Here is a 21,940-nt window from a genome sequence, read left to right as displayed (position 1 = left end):
TGCCTACATAGAAATGAGAAGTCCTTGATGAATAAGATAAATGAAGGTTATGATGGTGTAAAATGTGTCCACACATTTTTTTACATTCCTCCCTTCAAGAGGTAAAGCTTATTTGGCCTCCCCTTGAGTGTGGGCTGTACTTTCTTACTCTTTTCTAGTGAATACAATAAGGGATAAGTGATGAGGTGTCACATCAGAGACTGGGTACTGAAAGGCACTGAGACTTTCTCTCTGGCCTCTCCCTTGGATCACACACTCTAGGGGAAGTCAGCCCTCACGTTATGGGAATAACCAAATATCTATATGCAAACACCCATAAGATGAGAAACTGAAGTCTCTGGCCAAGAGCCATGCAAGTGAGCCATCTTGGAAGCGGACCTTTAGATGACTGCAGCCCTGGCCAGCACCTGGACCACAACCTCTTGAGAGGCACTGAGCCAGAACCGCCCACCTACACTATTGCCAAATTTCTGATCCACAGAAAATTTGAAGTAACAAATGGTATATCTCGTTATGTAGCGATACAAAATAAAAAGCTGAACCTGAAGCTGTATAGGACTTTCCACCATCTAAAAATGAAGAGGTTTTTAAGGTAACACTAATATATATTTAGCATGCAAAGCCATTTTTTCTAGGACATGGTAAATCTAGAGGGGAAAAAAAAATACAATAAAGCTGTATGTTCCAAAAACCCTCCTCTCAATCCCTTTCCTCCTACCGCGTCTGAAACAGAGCAGGCAAACAAACAGAAGCCTGCCAGGCTGTGACAAACTTGGGTTTTAGGACGGAGGAAAAGGCAAGTCAGTCACTATGGGTTGGTGTGCTGAGTAACTCAGGGACAAGGGCAGAACCTCAAAGCTGAAAATAAGTTTGGAGTTTATCAAATGCCAAGTTCCTCTCTTCTACAGTTCAGATTTGTTGGGTCAGCTCCACTCACCCAGCTTTTGCCAATAACATCTGGAGCCAAGGGGTGAAGAGAGGGCTTTTGCTGCAGAACAGCCAGCACTTGTGAGGGGAGGACCTCGGGGGGCCTGGGGCGGGAGGCCTGGGCGGGGCCTGGGCGGGCCTGGGCGGAGTCCTGGGCGGGGTCTGGGCGGGGCCGGGGTGCTGGGCGGGGTGCTGGGCGGGGCCGGGGCGGGGCCAGGGTGCCGGGCGGGGCCTGGGCGGGGCCTGGGCGGGGCTCGGCGCGCGGGAGATTTGAACTTCCTTTCCGCGCTCAGGCTGCACAGCAGCCTTCCTCTCTGGGCCCTGCGTCTAGCGGGCCGCGGAGCCGGCTTCGGAGATGGTGGAAGGCCCAGGTTGTACCTTAAATGGAGAGAAAATTCGGGCGCGAGTGCTCCCCGGCCAGGCGGTGACGGACGTGCGGGGAAGCGCTCTGCAGGGCCTGGAGGGCCGGGGCTTGCCGCGCGCCGCCTCCGTGGCTGCGGGCGCTTCTCAGGTGAGCTGTGCCTGTTGACTTGCCGCGGGGCCGGCAGAGGAAAATGGGCTAAAGACCCTCAGGTCTCCAAAGGGTCGTCTCTTTCATCTGGTCCAGGCTCCCTCGGGCCTGGCGTTTCCCAGTTGGTCTGGACTTGCACGGAGGGCGGTTCCAGCGCCCCTGCGTAGGAGAGACCTGCTGGGGTGCTGGGCGGGTGTGTAGACACAGGCAGGAATTGACTCGGGGTGTTTTCACGTCCTGTCAACTTGCTCAGCTTCTTTATAACCCAGCGAAAGATGTTCGCCTTGTGTCTGTAGCTGCGTTTTCTACTGTTAATATTACCATCTCTACAACCTCTTAACATGTTTTTTTTCCACTGCCCTTCACATTTTTAAGACAGTAAGTTTTAACACAGAATTCTAGCTTCTTGCTTGCCTAATATTCTGCAGTTGGTAAGTAGTTCACAGCTAATGTATAATTCTAAAACTGCACATAGAAAATTTAGCACTAATCTTCCCACTCGACTTAATATTGCCATCTAGTGAAGGGGCAGCAAAACCCAGTTCTGGGTGAGTTTATTTCTTTTTAAAATAAATTGCAGCACAGCTTCTTGCCACTCAGGCATTCATTGCAGATAGTGTGGTATTCATCTGGTAAGAAGTTAGAACTTCTAAAAATATTCTGATTAAGCCATGGTGCTTTAAAAAGCCCTTTAAATGTGTGAGTGATTGTATTTCATGGATGAATGCAATATTGTATTGTACTTCATTTTCTCTTGCAAAGCGCCGTCATACCTTTGGTCCTGGAAGAAAAAGTTGCTTGCTATGAAATTAGCATATGCTTACAGCTTGAAAGAAATGAGGCTCTAAGTTTGAGAAAACAAGTCTTCAGACTTAGAAAAAGAATGAGAGTAAGTTTTCCATCTCCTTCCGATTATCCTTTTGTTTTATTTATTTTGATATTTTTTCAGTAAGTACTCTGTCCCTGTTCTTTGCAATAGTTTTTCTCAAAATTGTCTCAGGGCACCACAGAGATGGATCTTGGGTTGATTTCTTAAGAATATTAATGCTTATGGAAAATCACTCATTCAACAAAATTTTGAATACTTAAGGCACCTGGGGAACACATGAGGTGCAAAAATAAAGACTTCCTCTCACCTATACTTTAATTGGGGAGATACACGGACATTGATAAAGTAATAGTATAAAGAACTACTATAAACCGATATGCACTCAGAAGGAAAGGTACACGGAATTTATAGGAAGAACTTTTAGGAAGATCAAAAGAGGCTTCCTAGGGAAGTGACAGTTGAACTTAGCTATGAAAAATGAGTAGGAGATATGCGGAATCTGGCCCAAAGGTTGGCAGGCAGAAAGATAGCAAAGAATAGTACTCAGAATAGAGGAGAGGCTGAAAGAAAACCAGTGTGGATGGAAAGGGAGAATGAGATAGAAGAAAACAAGTACCTAGTTACCATCAAGTCAGTTTGCACTCCTGGTTGCCCCATGTGTGTCAGAGTAAAACAGCCCTCCATAGCATTTTTCAACGGCTGATTTTTCGGAAGTAGGTTGCCAGGCCTTTCTTCTCAAGGGCCATCTGGGTGGACTAGAACCACCAGCCTTTAGTTTAGCCGCCAAGTGAGTTAACCGTTAGCGCCATCAAAGGACTCTGGGTTTTAATGTAGGTTGTTTGAAATAAGGCTGGTGGGTAGCAGCCAGACCACGCAGAGCATCGTAGACCAGTTTAGGGACTTTAGTGTTTATCCTAGAAGTAATGGGAGTCTTTGAAGTGAGATAAGATCCATTTGTACTTTCAAATGAACACTCTACCTTGAAAAGGGAAAAAGGAAAAGACAAGGAAAGCCAGAGTCCATGTTGCTCTCTCAGTTGGGAGACTGCTGTAATAATCCAGACAAGGAGTGACTAGAGCTTGGACTAGAGTTCTGGTGGCAGAGACGAAGAGAAGGGAACAGAATTACTATTTTGGAAATGAAGGCTATAGGACTTGGCAATGGATTTGATACGAATATACGTAATTTGCATCTTTCAACAATAATGTATTTTGCGTTAGGCTTTACGCTAGCCCCTGGGAAGACAAAGATAAATAAAACAAGGTTCCCAAGGTGAGAATCCAACCTAATGTTTTAAATAAATATGACTTCTTTGGTATTTAGGCCAAAAATAATGTGAGCATTTCCTTTTAGTTTTGCTGTGATTTCCTTTTCGGTTTGTTGTGATTTAGGCACAAAGTGCTGTTGAAGTGCTTTTACACACATTATCTCATTTAGTCCCGAGAAATAATAACCCTCTGACAAAAGACTCACCTGATTCTTTGTGAGAATTTTTGTTTTCTTTATGTTGAGGTGTAATCCATACTGAAGGGTATAGTCTTTGATCTTCTTCAGTAAGTACTTCAGTCCTCTTCACTTTCAGCAAGCAAGGTTGTATCATCTGCATATCGCAGGTTGTTAATGAGTCCTTTTCCTATCCTGATGCCATGTTCGTCTTCATATAGTCCAGCTTCTCAGATTATTTACTCAGCGTACAGATTGAGTAAGTACGGTGAAAGGATACAACCCTGATGCATACCTTTCCTGATTTTATGTGGTAATGATTACTTATTAACTAGAGAAGTGAGACCCTGGATTTTTTGCATGTCTGCTACTGCTTTTAGTTATGTTCAATTTATATTCTAAATTCTCTTATCCACTCTGCTAATTCACTCCTAATGGCTTTCATTTCAATGTTCAGATTGGACAACAGAGTGTAGCCTCATATAATATAAATGCTTCATTAATGGTTGTAGAGTTATTAACATCACTTGGTAAATACCCAAACAAGCTGTACTCCACAAGTAAAAAGCCATACCCTTAAAGCTATTATGTTTGGTATCTTGACAGAGAAGGGCATTAAAAATTAGAATAGGTCTTTGTGACTTAGGATCAGGGAATCTAGTGCTATGGAAACTGGATTTGAAAATCAATATGGAATTATGTAATCTCTTTGTGGCTGTTAGTAAAGTTCCAAGTATTTTTCCATGCCTTCATTTCCTGGAACTTTGATCTGAAAAAAAAAAATAACCGTTTGTAAACATGAAGGGCCTGTTGCATTTTAGAGGTATGTTGGAACCATAGTAAATGTCATCAAAACATGGTAGGTTATCACAAACCTCAGGCAAGATCATTACAGTAACAGATTCCATTTTTCCTAGGCATTTATGCCAGAACGTTGAAGCTATTTAAATGTTTCTACTACTAGCTAGAAATGATTAGTTTTCACATGACAACATTTAAAAATAATTTAGATAGTTGGGGCCAAGATGGCAGAGTAGTCAGATACTTCCTGTGGTCCCTCTTACAACAAAGACCCAAAAAAGCAAGTGAATTGATTATATACGACTATCTAGGAGCCCTGAACATCAAAGTCAAAGTTGGGGAGTCAGACTGAGCAGCAGGGGGAGGGAGAGACTGTTCAGAAGCAGCGAGAATTTGCCAGACCTCACCTGGCCGGCACCCTGCAGCGTGGATCGGCTGGCGCTCAGAGACTGAGGCAGGCAGTAGCACTCAAGGTGCATTTTCTGCATCCGGAGAAACAGCGGAGGAGAATCTACTCAAGCCTCTGGAACTAGGGAGAAGCAGCACTGAATCAGCAAAAGTTAGGCGCGTGCCTCTAACCTACTGCGCAGGATAAAAAAAAAAAAAAAAAAAACCCTCCCCGCTTTGGGAAGTACCTCTCTCCTATTTATCAGCCCTCTATCCTCTCTGCTCCCATCTGGTCCAGCTTCAGCAATTGCTGCCCTCCCTAGGCCGGAAGTGGGATTCCTCATGCACCCCAAGCCATTCTCCCAGTTTTGGAGAGAGAACAAATTAACAAACAGTAAAAAATAATCTGCTAGTTTCCCTAAGCTGGGAACTCAGGCAGGCAGAGCCCCTTTGCCTAGACATAAGGGGTCTATGGACTTTAAAAGCCTTTCACCCCTGCATAGACCTGTGTAGGCCCATTTCAATAGTATAGGCCCTCATTAGCACAGTACAACAGGGTATATACCTGAAGCCATTTCAACTACAGCTGCAAAAGCTTAGGGGGAGTGGCAGATTCATGACATGTGACACTGCCCTGCCCGTCAAGCAGGGTCCTCATCTACCCAAGACTAGAACACAAGATGGAACAACCAGGTATCAACCCAGACAGGGAAGTCACGAAAATAAATCAAAGCTAAAACACTGAAAATAGGGAAACAGAGATGTCAATATGTAAAAGATGACAACATTAAAACTAAAAAAAAGGGACTAAATAATGTAGTCATAGAACTTTCATATGGAGGGGAAATCAAGGCAGTATCAAGAAATAAAAGATTTGTTTAAACTTAGAAAAATAGAAGTAAATATTAAGGTAACCACAAAGGAAACTAACAATCCTACACATCAAACTAAAAATGAAGAAAAACATAAAGATGCAGTAAATACAAAATCAGCAACAATGAAAAAGATTAAAAGAAAATGCATAAAGAAAAACAACTCAGTACAGAAAATTAAGTGCAACAAAGACACTGTCAACAACACACACACACACACGAAAATACATCAACAAGACAGCACTAAACTCATGTCTATCAATAATTACACTGAATGTAAATGGACTAAATGCACCAATAAAGAGACAGACAGTGGCAGAATGGATAAAAATAAGGTCAGTCTATATGCTGCCTACAAGAGACACACCTTAGAATCAAAGACACAAGCAAACTAAAACTCAAATGATGGGAAAAAATACAATCAAGCAAACTACAATCAAAAAAGAATAGGAGTGGCAATCTCTGACAAAATAGACGTTAAAGCAAAATCCACTACAAAGGATAAGGAAGGACACTATATAATGATTAAAGGGTCAGTACACCAGGAGGACATAACCATAATAAATATTTACGCACCCAACGACAGGGCTCCAAAATAAATAAAACAAACTCTAACAGCATGGAAAAGAGAAATAGATAGCTCCACAATACTATTAGGAGACTTCGACACACCACTTTCAGTGAAGGACAGAACATCCAGAAAGAAGCTCAATAGACCTAGAAAATCTAAATGCCACAATCAACCAAGTTGATCTCATAGACATATACGGAACACTCCACCCATCAGCAGCCAAGTATACTCTCTTTTCCGATGCACATAGAACGTTCTCCAGAATAGACCACATATTAGGCCACAAAGCAAGCCTTAACAGAATCTAAAACATTGAAATATTACAAAGCCTCTTTTCTTACCATAAAGTCGTAAAAGTAGAAATCAATAACAGAAAAATCAAAGAAAAAAAAAGTCAAGTACATGGAAACTGAAGAACACCTTGCTCAAAAACTACTGGGTTATAGAAGAAATCAAGGATGGAAAAAAGAAATCCATAGACTCAAATGAGAATGAAAACACATCCTACCAGAACTTTTGGGACACAGCAAAAGCAGCACTCAGAGGTCAATTTTTAGCAATAAATGCATGCATCCAAATAGAAGAAGGGGCCAAAATCAAAACATTAATGCTACAACTCAAACAAATAGCAGCAAAAGAAGCCCACAGGCACCAGAAGAAAGGAAATAATAAAAATTAGAGCAGAATTAAATGAAACAGAATAGAAAAACAATTGAAAGAGTTAACAAGACCAAAAGCTGGTTCTTTGAAAAGATCAACAAAATTGACAAACCATTGGCCGAACTGACAAAAGAAAAACAGGAGAGGAAGCAAATAACCCATATAAGAAATAAGATGGATGATATCACAACAGACCCAACTGAAATCCTAAGAGAATATTATGAAAAATTATACTCCAACATATTTCAAAACCTAGAGGAAATGGACAAATTTCTAGAAACACACTACCTACCTAAACTAACACAAACAGAAGTAAAAAACCCAACAGCTAAATAAACCTATAACAAAAGAAGAGATCAAAGAGGTAATTAAAAAACTCCCAACAAAAAAAGCCCTGGCCCTGACAGCTTCACTGGAGAATTCTATCAAACTTTCAAAGAAGAGGTAACGCTACTACTACTAAAGGTATTTCAGAGCATAGAAAAGGATGGAATACTCCCAAACTCATTCTACGAAGCCAGCATAACTCTGATACCAAAACCAGGTAAAGACACCACAAAAAAAGAAAATTACAGACCAATATCCCTCATGAACTTAGAGGCAAAAATCCCCAGTAAAATTCTAGTAAATAGAATTCAACAACATATGAAAAAAATAATTCACCATGACCAAGTGGGATCCACACCAGGTATGCAGGGATGGTTCAGCCTTAGAAATACAATCGACGTAATCCATCACATAAATAAAGCAAAAGACAAGAACCACATGATCTTATCTATTGATGCAGAAAAGACATTTGACAGTCCAACACCCATTCATGATAAAAGCTCTCAGCAAAATAGGAATGGAAGGGAAATTCCTCAGCATAATAAAGGACGTTTATACAAAGCCAATAGCCAACATCATCCTAAAAGGAGAGAGTCTGAAAGCATTCCCCTTGAGAACAGGAACCAGACAAGGATGCTCTTTATCACCACTCTTATTCAACATTGTACTGGAAGTCCTAGCCAGAGCAATAAGGCAAGAAAAAGAAATAAAGGGCATCCAAACTGGTAAGGAAGAAGTAAAAGTATCCATGTTCACAGATGATATGATCTTATACACAGAAAACCCCGAAGAGTCCACAAGAAGAAAAAACTCTTGAAACTAATAGAAGATTTCAACAAAGTATCAGAACACAAGACAAACATACAAAACTCAGTTGGATTCCTCTACGCCAACAAAGAGAACTTCAAAGAAGAAATCACCAAATTAATACCATTTACAATATACAAGAAGATAAAATACTTAGGAATACATCTAACCAGAGACATAAGAGACCTGTACAAAGAAAACTACAAGACACTACTGCAAGAAACCAAAAGAGACCGACACAAGTGGAAAAACACACCTTGCTCATGGATAGGAAGACTCAACATTGTGAAAATATCAATTCTACCCAAAGTGATCTTCAGATACAATGCAAACCCGATCCAAATTCCAATGGCATTTTTTAATGAGATGGAGAAACAAATGACCAACTTCATATAGAAGGGAAAGAGGTCCTGGATAAGTAAGCATTACTGAAGAAGAAGAACAAAGTGGGAGGCATCACACTACCTGATTTTAGAACCTAATATACCACCACGGTAGCAAAACAACCTGGTACTGGTATAACAACAGATACCTAGACCAATGGAACAGAATTGAGAATCTAGACATAAATTCATCCACTTATGAGCACCTGATATTTGATGAAGGCCCAAAGTCTATCAAATGGGGAAAAGACTGTCTCTTTAACAAATGGTGCTGGCATAACTGGTTATCTATCTGGAAAAAAGGAAACAAGACCCATACCTCACACTAGGCACAAAAACTAACTCAAAATGGATCAAAGGCCTAAATATAAAATCTAAAACGATAAAGATCATGGAAGAAAAAATAGAGACAATGCTAGGAGCCCTAATACATGGCATAAACAGTATATAAAACACTACTAACAATGCATAAACACCAGAAGAGAAACTAGATAACTGGGAACTCCTAAAAATCAAACATCCAAACACTTCACCAAAAGAGTACCTACAGACTGGGAAAAAAATTTTGGCTATGACATAGCCAATCAGGGTCTAATCTCTAAAATCTACCAGATACTGCAAAACCTCAAAAACAAAAAGGCAAATAACCCAATTAAAAAATGGGCAAAGGAAATGAACAGGCACTTCATCAAAGAAGACATTCAGACAACTAACAGATACATGAAGCAATGCTCACGATCATTAGCCATTAGAGAAATGCAAATCAAAACTACAATGAGATACCAACTCACTCCAATGAGGCTGGCATTAATCCAAAAAAAACTAAATAATAAATGTTAGAGAGACTGTGAAGAGACTGGAATACTTATAGACTGCTGGTGGGAATGTAAAGTGGTACAACCACTTTGGAAATCAATTTGGTGCTTCCTTAAAAATCTAGAAATAGAAGTACTACATGATCCAACAATCCTACTCCTAAACATCTCAAAACATGGATGAATCTGGAAGACATTATGCTGAGTGAAATTAATTGGTTGCAAAAGGACAAATATTGTATGAGACCACTAGTATAACAGAACTCAAGGAAAGGTTTAAACACACAAGAAAACATTTTTTGATGGGTATGAGGGTGCCAAAAAAAACCAAACCCAGTGCCGTTGAGTGGATTCCGACTCATAGTGACCCTAGAGAACAGAGTAGAACTGCCCCAAAGAGTTTCCAAGGAGCGCCTGGTGGATCTGAACTTCCAACCCTTTGGTTAGCAGCCGTAGCACTTAACCACTATGCCACCAGGGTTTCTGACTAGATAGTAAAAAAAAAAAAAAAGATAGTAGACAAGGATTTTTTTAGATGAAGGGAAGGACAACACACTCTACAGGGGAAGTCAGCACAACTGAACTAAACTAAAAGTTAAGTTTCTTGAACACACCCAAGTACTTTGAGGGACCAAGTAGCAGGTCTGTAGACCATGGTTTCAATGGACATCTAGGTCAATTGGCATAACAAAGTGTATTAAGAAAACATTCTGCATCCCACTTTGGTGAGTGGCATCTGGGGTCTTAAAAACTAGCAAGAGGCCATCTAAGATGCATCAATTGGTCCCAACCCACCTGGAGGCAATGAAGGCAAATGAAGAACACCAAAGACACAAGGAAAATATGAGCCCAAGAGAAAGAAAGGGCCACATAAACCAGAGACTCTATCAGCCTGAGACCAGAAGAGCTAGATGGTACCTGGCTATCACCAATGACTGCCCTGACAGAGCAGGAGAAAAGTGTGGTGCAGAACTCAAACTCATGTAAAAAGACCAGACTTAACAGTCCGACTGAGACTGGAGAAACCCCAGAAGATGTGGTCCCCGGTCTGTCTGTTAACCCAGAACTAAAACAATTCCCAAAGCCAATTCTTCAGACAAACAATAGACTGCAGTATAAACATAAAATAATACTCTTCATGGGTGTGCTTCTTACTTCAAGTAGATATATGAGACTAAATGGGAAGCTCCTGTCAGGAGGGGGATGAGAAGGCAGAAAGGGACAGGAGCTGGTTGAATGGACACAGGAAACCCAGGGTAGAAAGGAGGAGTATGCTGTCACATTGCAGGGATTGCAGCTAGGGTCACATAACAATATGTGTATAAATTTTTGTATGAGAAATTAACTTGAGCTGTAAACTTTCACCTAAAGCACAATAAAAATAATAATAATATAGATAGCAACACTTCATCTTGCTTACTTTGGACACATCATCAGGAAAGATCAATCCCTAGAAAAGGGCGTCATGTTTGCCAAAGTAGAGGGTCAGAGAAAATGAGGGAAACCCTGAATGAGATGGATTGACACAGTAGCCACAGCAATGGGCTCGAACATACCAACGATGATGATGATGGTGAAGGACAAGGCAATGTTTTGTTCTGTTACATGAGAGGTTGATGACAACTAACAACAGCAACATATACTCTGCAATGCTGTAAACATGACAAGAATTATAAAGGAGAGTTAGAAAAATACTAATTGAACATTAAAAAATTAATTCTTACACTTCAGTAATCACTGTACTAAAAATAATTTTAAAAAACCCACCTCAGAGGCTACTGCTTTAATGAACAACTCTATTTATCATAGAGTATTCTACTTTGTTCCCGTTTAAAGTTCATAGACTTTGTTCCTGTTTAAAGTTTATAGACAGTACACCTTAATGCATGCCTCCTTGTGACAACTGAGCTTCATTTTAAAAAGAAAATCTAGCCATGGAAGTTCCCAGCATCTGCTAGTCATGTATGCACTATATTATTTCTCAGGGTTTTGAGCCACTATCCTGTCAGCATAAAATTATGCCACTGTGTGAGCACATTGCATAAAACCCTGCTGGAGCCTATGGGACCTTATGGTAAGAAACTACTGGAATATAAATGAACAAGTCTGGTTAATGAGCTGTGAAGTGTCAATCCTCCCATTTTAATAGCTGGGCGGATACAATATTTTAGTGAAATCAGTAGGTAATCTGCATGTGTTTCCAATCTCCTTTTACAAAATGGGAGATGAAACAGAGTTTATCTATGAGCATTCATTTCTTTTGAAACATGGTCATCTGGCCATTCCCATTGCTCCTTAAGATTTGATCTAGGTATTTAATATGCAAAAAAAAAAAAAAACCCAAATCTGTTGCCATCAAGTTGATTTTGACTCATAGGATGGAGTAGAACTGCCCCATTGGGTTTCCAAGGAGCAGCTGGTGGTTTTGACCTGCCAACCTTTTGGTTAGCAGGCAAACTCTTTACCGCTCTGCCATCAGGGCTCCATTTAATATGCCAGCTACTCTTACTCACTTTTTTATATCTTTATAGTGTCATGGGCAGAGTATTCACTTAATAAAAGTTTTAGCGAATGGATGGATGGATAAGAGCAAAGTTTTGTATAATTGCCAATGAGTAAGGATTTAGAAATACATTCACTTTGGAATGGTCATAATGAGTATGTATGTGTAGCGTGTGGATGGTTATATATATGTTACTTGGAGCTCCCTACTGCAAAAGAACAAAGAAGCCACACGCTCACAGTTTTCCTTCTACCTCCCCTTCTTCTAAATGGAAGGAAAAAACAAAAGCATAGCTTCTTTCATTGCCATTATTTGTATACGAACTGGGCAAGGCTTTTGCAGACATTAGCTACATCTATGTCAATTCATTTTTTCCAGATAAATTAAGCTCATTCCTTTAAAATTAATATTTTATAAACCACTAATTATATAATTTCTTACATTCTTAAACTAATATAGATGATGACTTCACCTTAATGACTCAGGGTCATCAAAACAGCATCCAGCATTACATGGAATCTTCAAACAAGAGATAACAGATGTCTGGCCAACCTTATTCTCAGCGCTAAGAACACTAAGAAAGGTGATTTGTCATGGCCCTTATAGTTTTCAATCCAACATTAAAGTATTCCTTGTGCTGTAGAGAAAAGAACATCTGATCATCTTGACTTTGAAGTCTAGTTCTTTACTTCCTCATCTGGAGATGCTTATATACATTTCAGCTTGTCTGGTCAGGATTAAATTAGAGAACACGCAAAACTCTTAGTTGAGCGCTAGCAGAGTAAACATCCTGGCAATTGTTTCTTTTCCTTTGGGTCAGGGCCGTCTCACCAGGCCAGTTATCTGACAGATGCCTTCTTCCCTTATGAGAGGTTTGTGTTCATTTGGTCTCCTTAAATTATGTACAGAGCATTTAGTTTCTGGGTAAGGACGTGAAGGTTCTGCTCTTACAAACCTGTAGAATATGTTTTGATGTATGGACCGTATGACCTCTATTTTGATGCTTAGAGACCATTTTAAAATTAGGTTCTTTACTATGTTCTCGATGGCTTAGATTGGTAGGTAAATAACCTTTGATTAAGAAAAGGATTGTATTAGGGAGAAAAAGCATGTAGAAAAAGAGAGACAATATGCAAGTGAGTACGGTATTTTTTTTCCCTCTGTGGGAAAAATATGTAATGGCACTAGAGTTGAAACATCTATCTAAGGAAAAGTCTTATTCTGCTCTGAAAAGTTCATTTTCGTTCACCCATGGGTAAGCAGGATAAATGGTAATCAGCACGATAAATCATGTGCTGTCTCTGAAAATGGATGTTGTTTTGAAGATTTTATATTATTAAGCCACTTGAAAATGGGAAGGTGAACCTTTCTCAATCACACTTAAAATTGTGGCAAAGGAGATTTTTGTCTGTGTTTCAGGGGGAAAAAAAGGATGAATGTTCAAATAACACAGCACTGGGATTATAAGGGTCAACACGAGAAAGTCAAGTGTATATTGGGCAATTGTATATAGTTATAGCAAAGATAGTAGGCTTATGGAAATTAATTTTTGGATTTGTCTGGGCAGCTGAAGCTTATAAAAAGAGGTGATAACCTACATTTCTATAGGAGTACAAGTGAATATCTTGTAATCTTAGTTTTATTGCAAAAGCCTTGCCCAGTTCGTATACAATAGCACTCAAAATAGTTGGAACAAGCCATCACTGAAACACCAGAATTTCTCTTTAAAATGGAGCAAAAAAAAAAAAAAAAGTGAAAAATATATTCACGTGCTTGAGATGGTTAGTCAACTGCTTAAAATATTATTTTGTCCCCTGTATATTATCCAGAGCTGTATTTTAGAAATGATAGTAGACTGGGGACCAGGTGCCTTGGGTTAGGCATGATAAACCACTGAATAAAAACATCTCTAGGTATCATTTCCCTCCAACTCAGAATGAAGTACTGGAATACCAAAAAAACACCCATTGCCATTGAGTCGATTCTGACTCATCGCTACAATAGATGGATTTAAACAACCATTTGAATGCGGAGTAAATGTCTCAAATAAAAACAAGGGCATTCTAGGACTGATTGGTGAAAATACATCAATCCTTTTCTAAGCTAGGTTCCTTTTACTTTATGGGAAATCCCCGTAAATATAGTATTTTACTTGTATATAGCTTTTGGTGGTCATGAGAATTTGGTTTTCCTGTTTAAATCTCTCTATAGTGGATAATTAGAAAATAAGAGACTGGGATGTTAATAATATAAAAAGAAGGTGAAACCAAGGACGAAGTAGTTTTTGTCAAGAAGTCTTGGGAAAGGTAAAGGAAGATGGGGATGGTGGCCACGCTCAGTCTTAGGAGGGAAGGTAAAAGGAATCTGAGTAATCCCACCAGGTGAAGGTGGAGCTCTCAGGATATTAGCTAAACACAGTAGCCACTGTCTGCAAGGGGCTTAGAGACACAAGTCACAGACATATAATAATTCAGCGTGGTGAACACTATGAAAAGAGTTGTGGGAAAGACTATACTAGTTTGGGAGGTAGAAAGCCTCAAGTTTATTCTTCTATCTTGCTGGGGAAGCTCTAGTCCCAGAGGGCCTGGGGTGGTGCACATGATTACTGTGCTCAGTAATTCTGGAAAATGAATCACCACTGATTAGCTACTATATTTTTCTGCAAATAATGCACGGCTGCTATGTTCTCTTGCCAGCCGAGCATCCCCTCATGAGACGTTTTCATAAGCATGCTATGCTAATATTTTTACAGCAATGTGTAAAAAAAATTGGCATAGTGGTGCTTATGAAAATACCTTGCAAGGGTAGGGTGCGATTGGCAAAGAAACTTAGAAGACGTGCATTATTTGCATAGAAATACAGTAATTTCTTCAAATAACGGCAATAAAAGCAGTGATGATTTTGTTTTTTTCTTCCATTTTGAAGCAAAGGAAGGCTAACTGAAAGGTCAGAGGTTGAAGGTTTGAGTCCACCCAGAGGCACCTTGGAAGAAAGGCCTGGTAATCTACTTTTGAAAAAGCAGCCACTGAAAACCCTGTGGAGCACAGCTCTATTCTGACACACATGGGGTCTTTTTTTGTATGTGAGCAAGAAAAAGGTTATACTGACATTTCATTTGAATTTCCAAATACGTAATCAAGGATGAAAAAACCAATCTCAAGCGTATTGAAGCCAATGTCACACAACCTGTGCAACTGGGACAGTTTCTGCTGCTCTGAGGTCATTTGGTGGTTTCCGTCACTTTTTCCACAAGCGAGTATTTCCCTTCCTGTAATAGTTCTTTCACTTGCCCTTCTGCCGACATCTGTGCCATAATATTCATATCCATCAGATCATAAACATTTTTTTCTGCATTTGTAGAGACTTTGATTTTATAACTGCTTCAACTTTTGTTTTCTGATGTCATATTGTATGCTGTTTTTAATTATGGACAAGAGGGAAAAACACCAGAAAAATAAGTAAGGCAGGAATTAGACATTTAAGGATGTGTTTTGTGGGTCTCTGAGGCTCTGTCAGCCAAGATAACGTATTTCACTTTTCATTGACAGCTATGTGAAAAGATTTAATGGTCTCATGCATTTTGGCCTTTGTATTTTGGGACTCACCTTCTTATACAGAACAGGATTTATTTACAAGGGCACATATTCCCCTTTGTCTTGTTAATAAGTAGCCCAGTAACCATAAAGTTTTGGAAGACCTTCCATGGAAACTCTTCTAAATAGTCAAATTTCACTTATTTCTGTTACCTGACAATAGATTTGGATACCATATGATTAATGCCTGCTCCACCACAAACATTTCTGCCTTTAGGGTTTAATTCTGCATATAAAATCTGTTTTAGCCCACCCCCACAAAGTTTGTTATAGAGAACTTTTCAGCTGTGCTCTCCACAAGCAACTACAAGTGGTGTCGAATTCCCCACCCTGTAGGTTTTTTACAGTCTGGAGACCAGACCCTATAAGCCCATAAAGCCCATAGTTAGAAATCTCCTCGGGGAAAATCTAGGATAGAGATCAGAATAACCCAGGTTTGAAATTCTTCCTAATAGACATTATTAGGAACCCTGGACATTTTAATACATGAGCAAGAGAGGCAGAGATTTCAATTTCACAGTTTTAGAAGCCATTTATATCCTAATCACTAAACAAATACATATCTCCAGCCCAGACCTCTTCCCTGAACTCCACACTCATATATCCAGCTGCCTACTTGACCTTTCCATTCGCATGTCTAATAGACATCTCAACCTCAACTTGTCTAAAACCGAACCCCTGATCTTCCTTTCTCCATCTGCCCTACCCAAGTCTTCCTCATCTCAGTTGACGGCACTCCTATCTTTCCATTTGTTCAGGCCAAAAACAGATCATGGCAGATCCTCTCTTTCTCACTTCCATCAGCAAATCCTTTTCAAAGCATGCCCTCTTTTACCACCCCCACTGCTGCCATGTTGGTACAGATCTCTGTCATCCCTTGTCTGGATTATGGTAGTAGTGTTCTAAGGAATTTCCCAGTTTCCACTCTCAACCTCCTTAGCCAACACTCTACCCAGCAGCCAGAGACAACATTTTTTTTTTTAATAACTTTTATTAAGCTTCAAGTGAACGTTTACAAATCCAATCAGTCTGTCACATATAAGTTTACATACATCTCACTCCCTACTCCCACTTACTCTCCCCCTCTTGAGTCAGCCCTTTCAGTCTCTCCTTTCTTGACAATTTTGCCGGCTTCCCTCTCTCTCTATCCTCCCATCCCCCCTCCAGACAAGAGCTGCCAACACAATCTCAAGTGTCCACCTGATATAATTAGCTGACTCTTCATCAGCGTCTCTCTCCCACCCGCTGACCAGTCCCTTTCATTTCTGATGAGTTGTCTTCGGGGATGGTTCCTGTCCTGTGTCAACAGAAGGTCTGGGGAGCATGGCCACCGGGATTCCTCCAGTCTCAGTCAGACCATTAAGTTTGGTCTTTTTATGAGAATTTGGGGTCTGCATCCCACTGATCTCCTGCTGCCTCAGGGGTCCTCTGCTGTGCTCCCTGTCAGGGCAGTCATCGATTGTGGCCGGGCACCAACTAGTTCTTCTGGTCTCAGGATGATGTAGGTCTCTGGTTCATGTGGCCCTTTCTGTCTCTTGGGCTCTTAGTTGCCGTGTGAGCTTGGTGTTCTTCATTTTCCTTTGCTCCAGGTGGGTTGAGACCAATTGCTGCATCTTAGATGGCCGCTTGTTAGCATTTAAGACCCCAGACGCCACATTTCAAAGTGGGATGCAGAATGATTTCATAATAGAATTATTTTGCCAATTGACTTAGAAGTCCCCTCAAACCATGTTCCCCAGACCCCCGCCCTTGCTCCGCTGACCTTTGAAGCATTCATTTTATCCCGGAAACTTCTTTGCTTTTGGTCCAGTCCAATTGAGCTGACCTTCCATGTATTGAGTGTTGTCTTTCCCTTCACCTAAAGCAGTTCTTATCTACTGATTAATCAATAAAAAAACCCTTTCCCACCCTCCCTCCCTCCCCCCCTCGTAACCACAAAAGTATGTGTTCTTCTCAGGTTTACTATTTCTCAAGATCTTATAATAGTGGTCTTATACAATATTTGTCCTTTTGCCTCTGACTCATTTCGCTCAGCATAATGCCTTCCACGTTCCTCCATGTTATGAAATGTTTCAGAGATTCGTCACTGTTCTTTATTGATGCGTAGTATTCCATTGTGTGAATATACCACAATTTATTTACCCATTCATCCGTTGATGGACACCTTGGTTGCTTCCAACTTTTTGCTATTGTAAACAGAGCTGCAATAAACATGGGTCTGCATATATCTGTTTGTATGAAGGCTCTTGTATCTCTAGGGTATATTCCTAGGAGTGGGATTTCTGGGTTGTATGGTAGTTCTATTTCTAACTGTTTGAGATAACGCCAGATAGATTTCCAAAGTGGTTGTACCATTTTACATTCCCACCAGCAGTGTATGAGAGTTCCAATCTCTCCGCAGCCTCTCCAACATTTATTATTTTGTGTTTTTTGGATTAATGCCAGCCTTGCTGGTGTGAGATGGAATCTCATCGTAGTTTTAATTTGCATTTCTCTAATGGCTAATGATCGAGAGCATTTTCTCATGTATCTGTTGGCTGCCTGAATATCTTCTTTAGTGAAATGTGTGTTCATATCCTTTGCCCACTTCTTGATTGGGTTGTTTGTCTTTTTGTGGTTGAGTTTTGACAGAATCATGTAGATTTTAGAGATCAGGTGCTGGTCGGAGATGTCATAGCTGAAAATTCTTTCCCAATCTGTAGGTGGTCTTTTTACTCTTTTGGTGAAGTCTTTAGATGAGCATAGGTGTTTGATTTTTAGGAGCTCCCAGTTATCGGGTTTCTCTTCATCATTTTTGGTAATGTTTTGTATTCTGTTTATACCTTGTATTAGGGCTCCTAGGGTTGTCCCAATTTTTTCTTCCATGATCTTTATCGTTTTAGTCTTTATGTTTAGGTCTTTGATCCACTTGGAGTTAGTTTTTGTGCATGGTGTGAGGTATGGGTCCTGTTTCATTTTTTGCAAATGGATATCCAGTTATGCCAGCACCATTTGTTAAAAAGGCTATCTTTTCCCCAGTTAATTGACATTGGTCCTTTGTCAAATATCAGCTGCTCATACGTGGATGGATCTATGTCTGGGTTCTCAATTCTGTTCCATTGGTCTATGTGTCTGTTGTTGTACCAGTACCAGGCTGTTTTGACTACTGTGGCTGTATAATAGGTTCTGAAGTCAGGTAAGGTGAGGCCTCCCACTTTCTTCTTCTTTTTCAGTAGTGCTTTGCTTATCCAGGGCTTCTTTCCCTTCCATATGAAATTGGTGATTTGTTTCTCTATCCCCTTAAAATATGACACTGGAATTTGGATCGGAAGTGCGTTAAATGTATAGATGGCTTTTGGTAGAATAGACATTTTTACTATGTTAAGTCTTCCTATCCATGAGCAAGGTATGTTTTTCCACTTAAGTATGTCCTTTTGAATTTCTTGTAGTAGAGCTTTGTAGTTTTCTTTGTATAGGTCTTTTACATCCTTGGTAAGATTTATTCCTAAGTATCTTATCTTCTTGGGGGCTACTGTGAATGGTATTGATTTGGTTATTTCCTCTTCGGTTTTCTTTTTGTTGATGTAGAGGAATCCAAGTGATTTTTGTATGTTTATTTTATAACCTGAGACTCTGCCAAACTCTTCTATTAGTTTCAGTAGTTTTCTGGAGGATTCCTTAGGGTTTTCTGTGTATATAATCATGTCATCTGCAAATAGTGATAACTTTACTTCTTCCTTGCCAATCCGGATACCTTTTATTTCTTTGTCTAGCCTAATTGCCCTGGCTAAGACTTCCAACACGATGTTGAATAAGAGCGGTGATAAAGGGCATCCTTGTCTGGTTCCCGTTCTCAAGGGAAATGCTTTCAGGTTCTCTCCATTTAGAGTGATATTGGCTGTTGGCTTTGCATAGATGCCCTTTATTATGTTGAGGAATTTTCCTTCAATTCCTATTTTGGTAAGAGTTTTTATCATGAATGGGTGTTGGACTTTGTCAAATGCCTTTTCTGCATCAATTGATAAGATCATGTGGTTTTTGTCTTTTGTTTTATTTATGTGATGGATTCCATTAATGGTTTTTCTGATATTAAACCAGCCTTGCATACCTGGTATAAATCCCACTTGATCAGGGTGAATTATTTTTTTGATGTGTTGTTGGATTCTATTGGCTAGAATTTTGTTGAGGATTTTTGCATCAATGTTCATGAGGGATATAGGTCTATAATTTTCTTTTTTTGTAATGTCTTTACCTGGTTTTGGTATCAGGGACATGGTGGCTTCATAGAATGAGTTGGGTAGTATTCCGTCATTTTCTATGCTTTGGAATACCTTTAGTAGTAGTGGTGTTAACTCTTCTCTGAAAGTTTGGTAGAACTCTGCAGTGAAGCCATCCAGGCCAGGGCTTTTTTTTGTTGGGAGTTTTTTGATTACCGTTTCAATCTCTTTTTTTGTTATGGGTCTATTTAGTTGTTCTACTTCTGAATGTGTTAGTTTAGGTAGGTAGTGTTTTTCCAGGAATTCATCCATTTCTTCTAGGTTTTCAAATTTGTTAGAGTACAATTTTTCATAATAATCTGAAATGATTCTTTTAATTTCATTTGGTTCTGTTGTGATGTAGTCCTTCTCATTTCTTATTCGGGCTATTTGTTTCCTTTCCTGTTTTTCTTTAGTCAGTCTAGCCAATGGTTTATCAATTTTGTTAATTTTTTCAAAGAACCAGCTTTTGGCTTTGTTAATTCTTTCAGTTGTTTTTCTGTTCTCTAATTCATTTAGTTCAGCTCTCATTTTTATTATTTGTTTTCTTCTGGTGCCTGATGGATTCTTTTGTTGCTCACTTTCTATTTGTTCAAGTTGTAGGGACAGTTCTCTGATTTTGGCTCTTTCTTCTTTTTGTATGTGTGCATTTATTGATATAAATTGGCCTCTGAGCACTGCTTTTGCTGTGTCCCAGAGGTTTTGATAGGAAGTATTTTCATTCTCGTTGCTTTCTATGAATTTCCTTATTCCCTCCTTGATGTGTTCTATAACCCAGTCTTTTTTCAGGAGGGTATTGTTCAGTTTCCAAGTATTTGATTTCTTTTCCCTAGTTTTTCTGTTATTGATCTCTAGTTTTATTGCCTTGTGGACTGAGAAGATGCTTTGTAATATTTCAATGTTTTGGACTCTGCAAAGGTTTGTTTTATGACCTAATATGTGGTCTATTCTAGAGAATGTTCCATGTGCGCTAGAAAAAAAAGTATATTTTGCAGCAGTTGGGTGGAGAGTTCTGTATAAGTCAATGAGGTCAAGTTGGTTGATTGTTGTAATTAGATCTTCCGTGTCTCTGTTGAGCTTCTTACTGGATGTCCTGTCCTTCTCCGAAAGTGGTGTGTTGAAGTCTCCTACTATAATTGTGGAGGTATCTATCTCGCTTTTCACTTCTGTTAAAATTTGATTTATGTATCTTGCAGCCCTGTCATTGGGTGCGTAAATATTTAATATGGTTATGTCTTCCTGATCAATTGTCCCTTTTATCATTATATAGTGTCCTTCTTTATCCTTTGTGGTGGATTTAAGTCTAAAGTCTATTTTGTCAGAAATTAATATTGCTACTCCTCTTCTTTTTTGCTTATTGTTTGCTTGATATACTTTTTTCCATCCTTTGAGTTTTAGTTTGTTTGTGTCTCTAAGTCTAAGGTGTGTCTCTTGTAGGCAGCATATAGATGGATCGTGTTTCTTTATCCAGTCTGTGACTCTCTGTCTCTTTATTGGTGCATTTAGTCCATTTACATTCAGGGTAATTATAGATAAATAAGTTTTTAGTGCTGTCATTTTGATGCCTTTTTATGTGTGTTGTTGACAATTTCATTTTTCCACATACTTTTTTGTGCTGAGGCGTTTTTCTTAGTAAATTGTGAGATCCTCATTTTCATAGTGCTTGACTTTATGTTAGTTGAGTCGTTACGTTTTTCTTGGTTTTTATCTTGAGTTATAGAGTTGTTATGCCTTTTTGTGGTTACCTTATTATTTACCCCTATTTTTCTAAGTAAAAACCTAACTTGTATTGTTCTATATCGCCTTGTATCACTCTCCATATGGCAGTTCAATGCCTCCTGTATTTAGTCCCTCTTTTTGATTATTGTGATCTTTTACCTATTGACTTCCATGATTCCCTGTTATGTATATATTTTTTTTAATTAATCTTAATTTGTTTGTTTTTGTGATTTCCCTATTTGAGTTGATATCAGGACGATCTGTTTTGTGACCTTGTGTTGTGCTGATATCTGATATTATTGGTTCTCTGACCAAACAATATCCTTTAGTATTTCTTGTAGCTTTGGTTTGGTTTTTGCAAATTCTCTAAACTTGTGTTTGTCTGTAAATATCTTAATTTCGCCTTCATATTTCAGAGAGAGTTTTGCTGGATATATGATCCTTGGCTGGCAGTTTTTCTCTTTCAGTGTTCTGTATATGTCATCCCATTCCCTTCTTGCCTGCATGGTTTCTGCTGAGTAGTCAGAACATATTCTTATTGATTCTCCCTTGAAGGA

At 39.4% G+C, this 21,940-nt stretch overlaps 1 protein-coding gene across 1 annotated transcript in view; it reads left to right on the top strand.

The window, feature by feature from the left end:
- Positions 1-350: 350 nt before the first annotated feature.
- The window catches only part of NEIL3 (nei like DNA glycosylase 3), a 67,738-nt gene continuing 46,148 nt past the window's right edge, over positions 351-21,940 (top strand). The window contains exons 1-2 of the mRNA XM_064274162.1: positions 351-491; positions 1,259-1,438. Of these exons, the coding sequence (XP_064130232.1) occupies positions 351-491; positions 1,259-1,438 (321 nt within the window). The remainder of the gene's footprint in view (positions 492-1,258; positions 1,439-21,940) is intronic.

This window comes from Loxodonta africana, chromosome 21 (assembly GCF_030014295.1).
Source record: "Loxodonta africana isolate mLoxAfr1 chromosome 21, mLoxAfr1.hap2, whole genome shotgun sequence".
NCBI lineage: Eukaryota > Metazoa > Chordata > Mammalia > Proboscidea > Elephantidae > Loxodonta > Loxodonta africana.
This window is presented reverse-complemented; position numbering and strand designations above follow the sequence as displayed.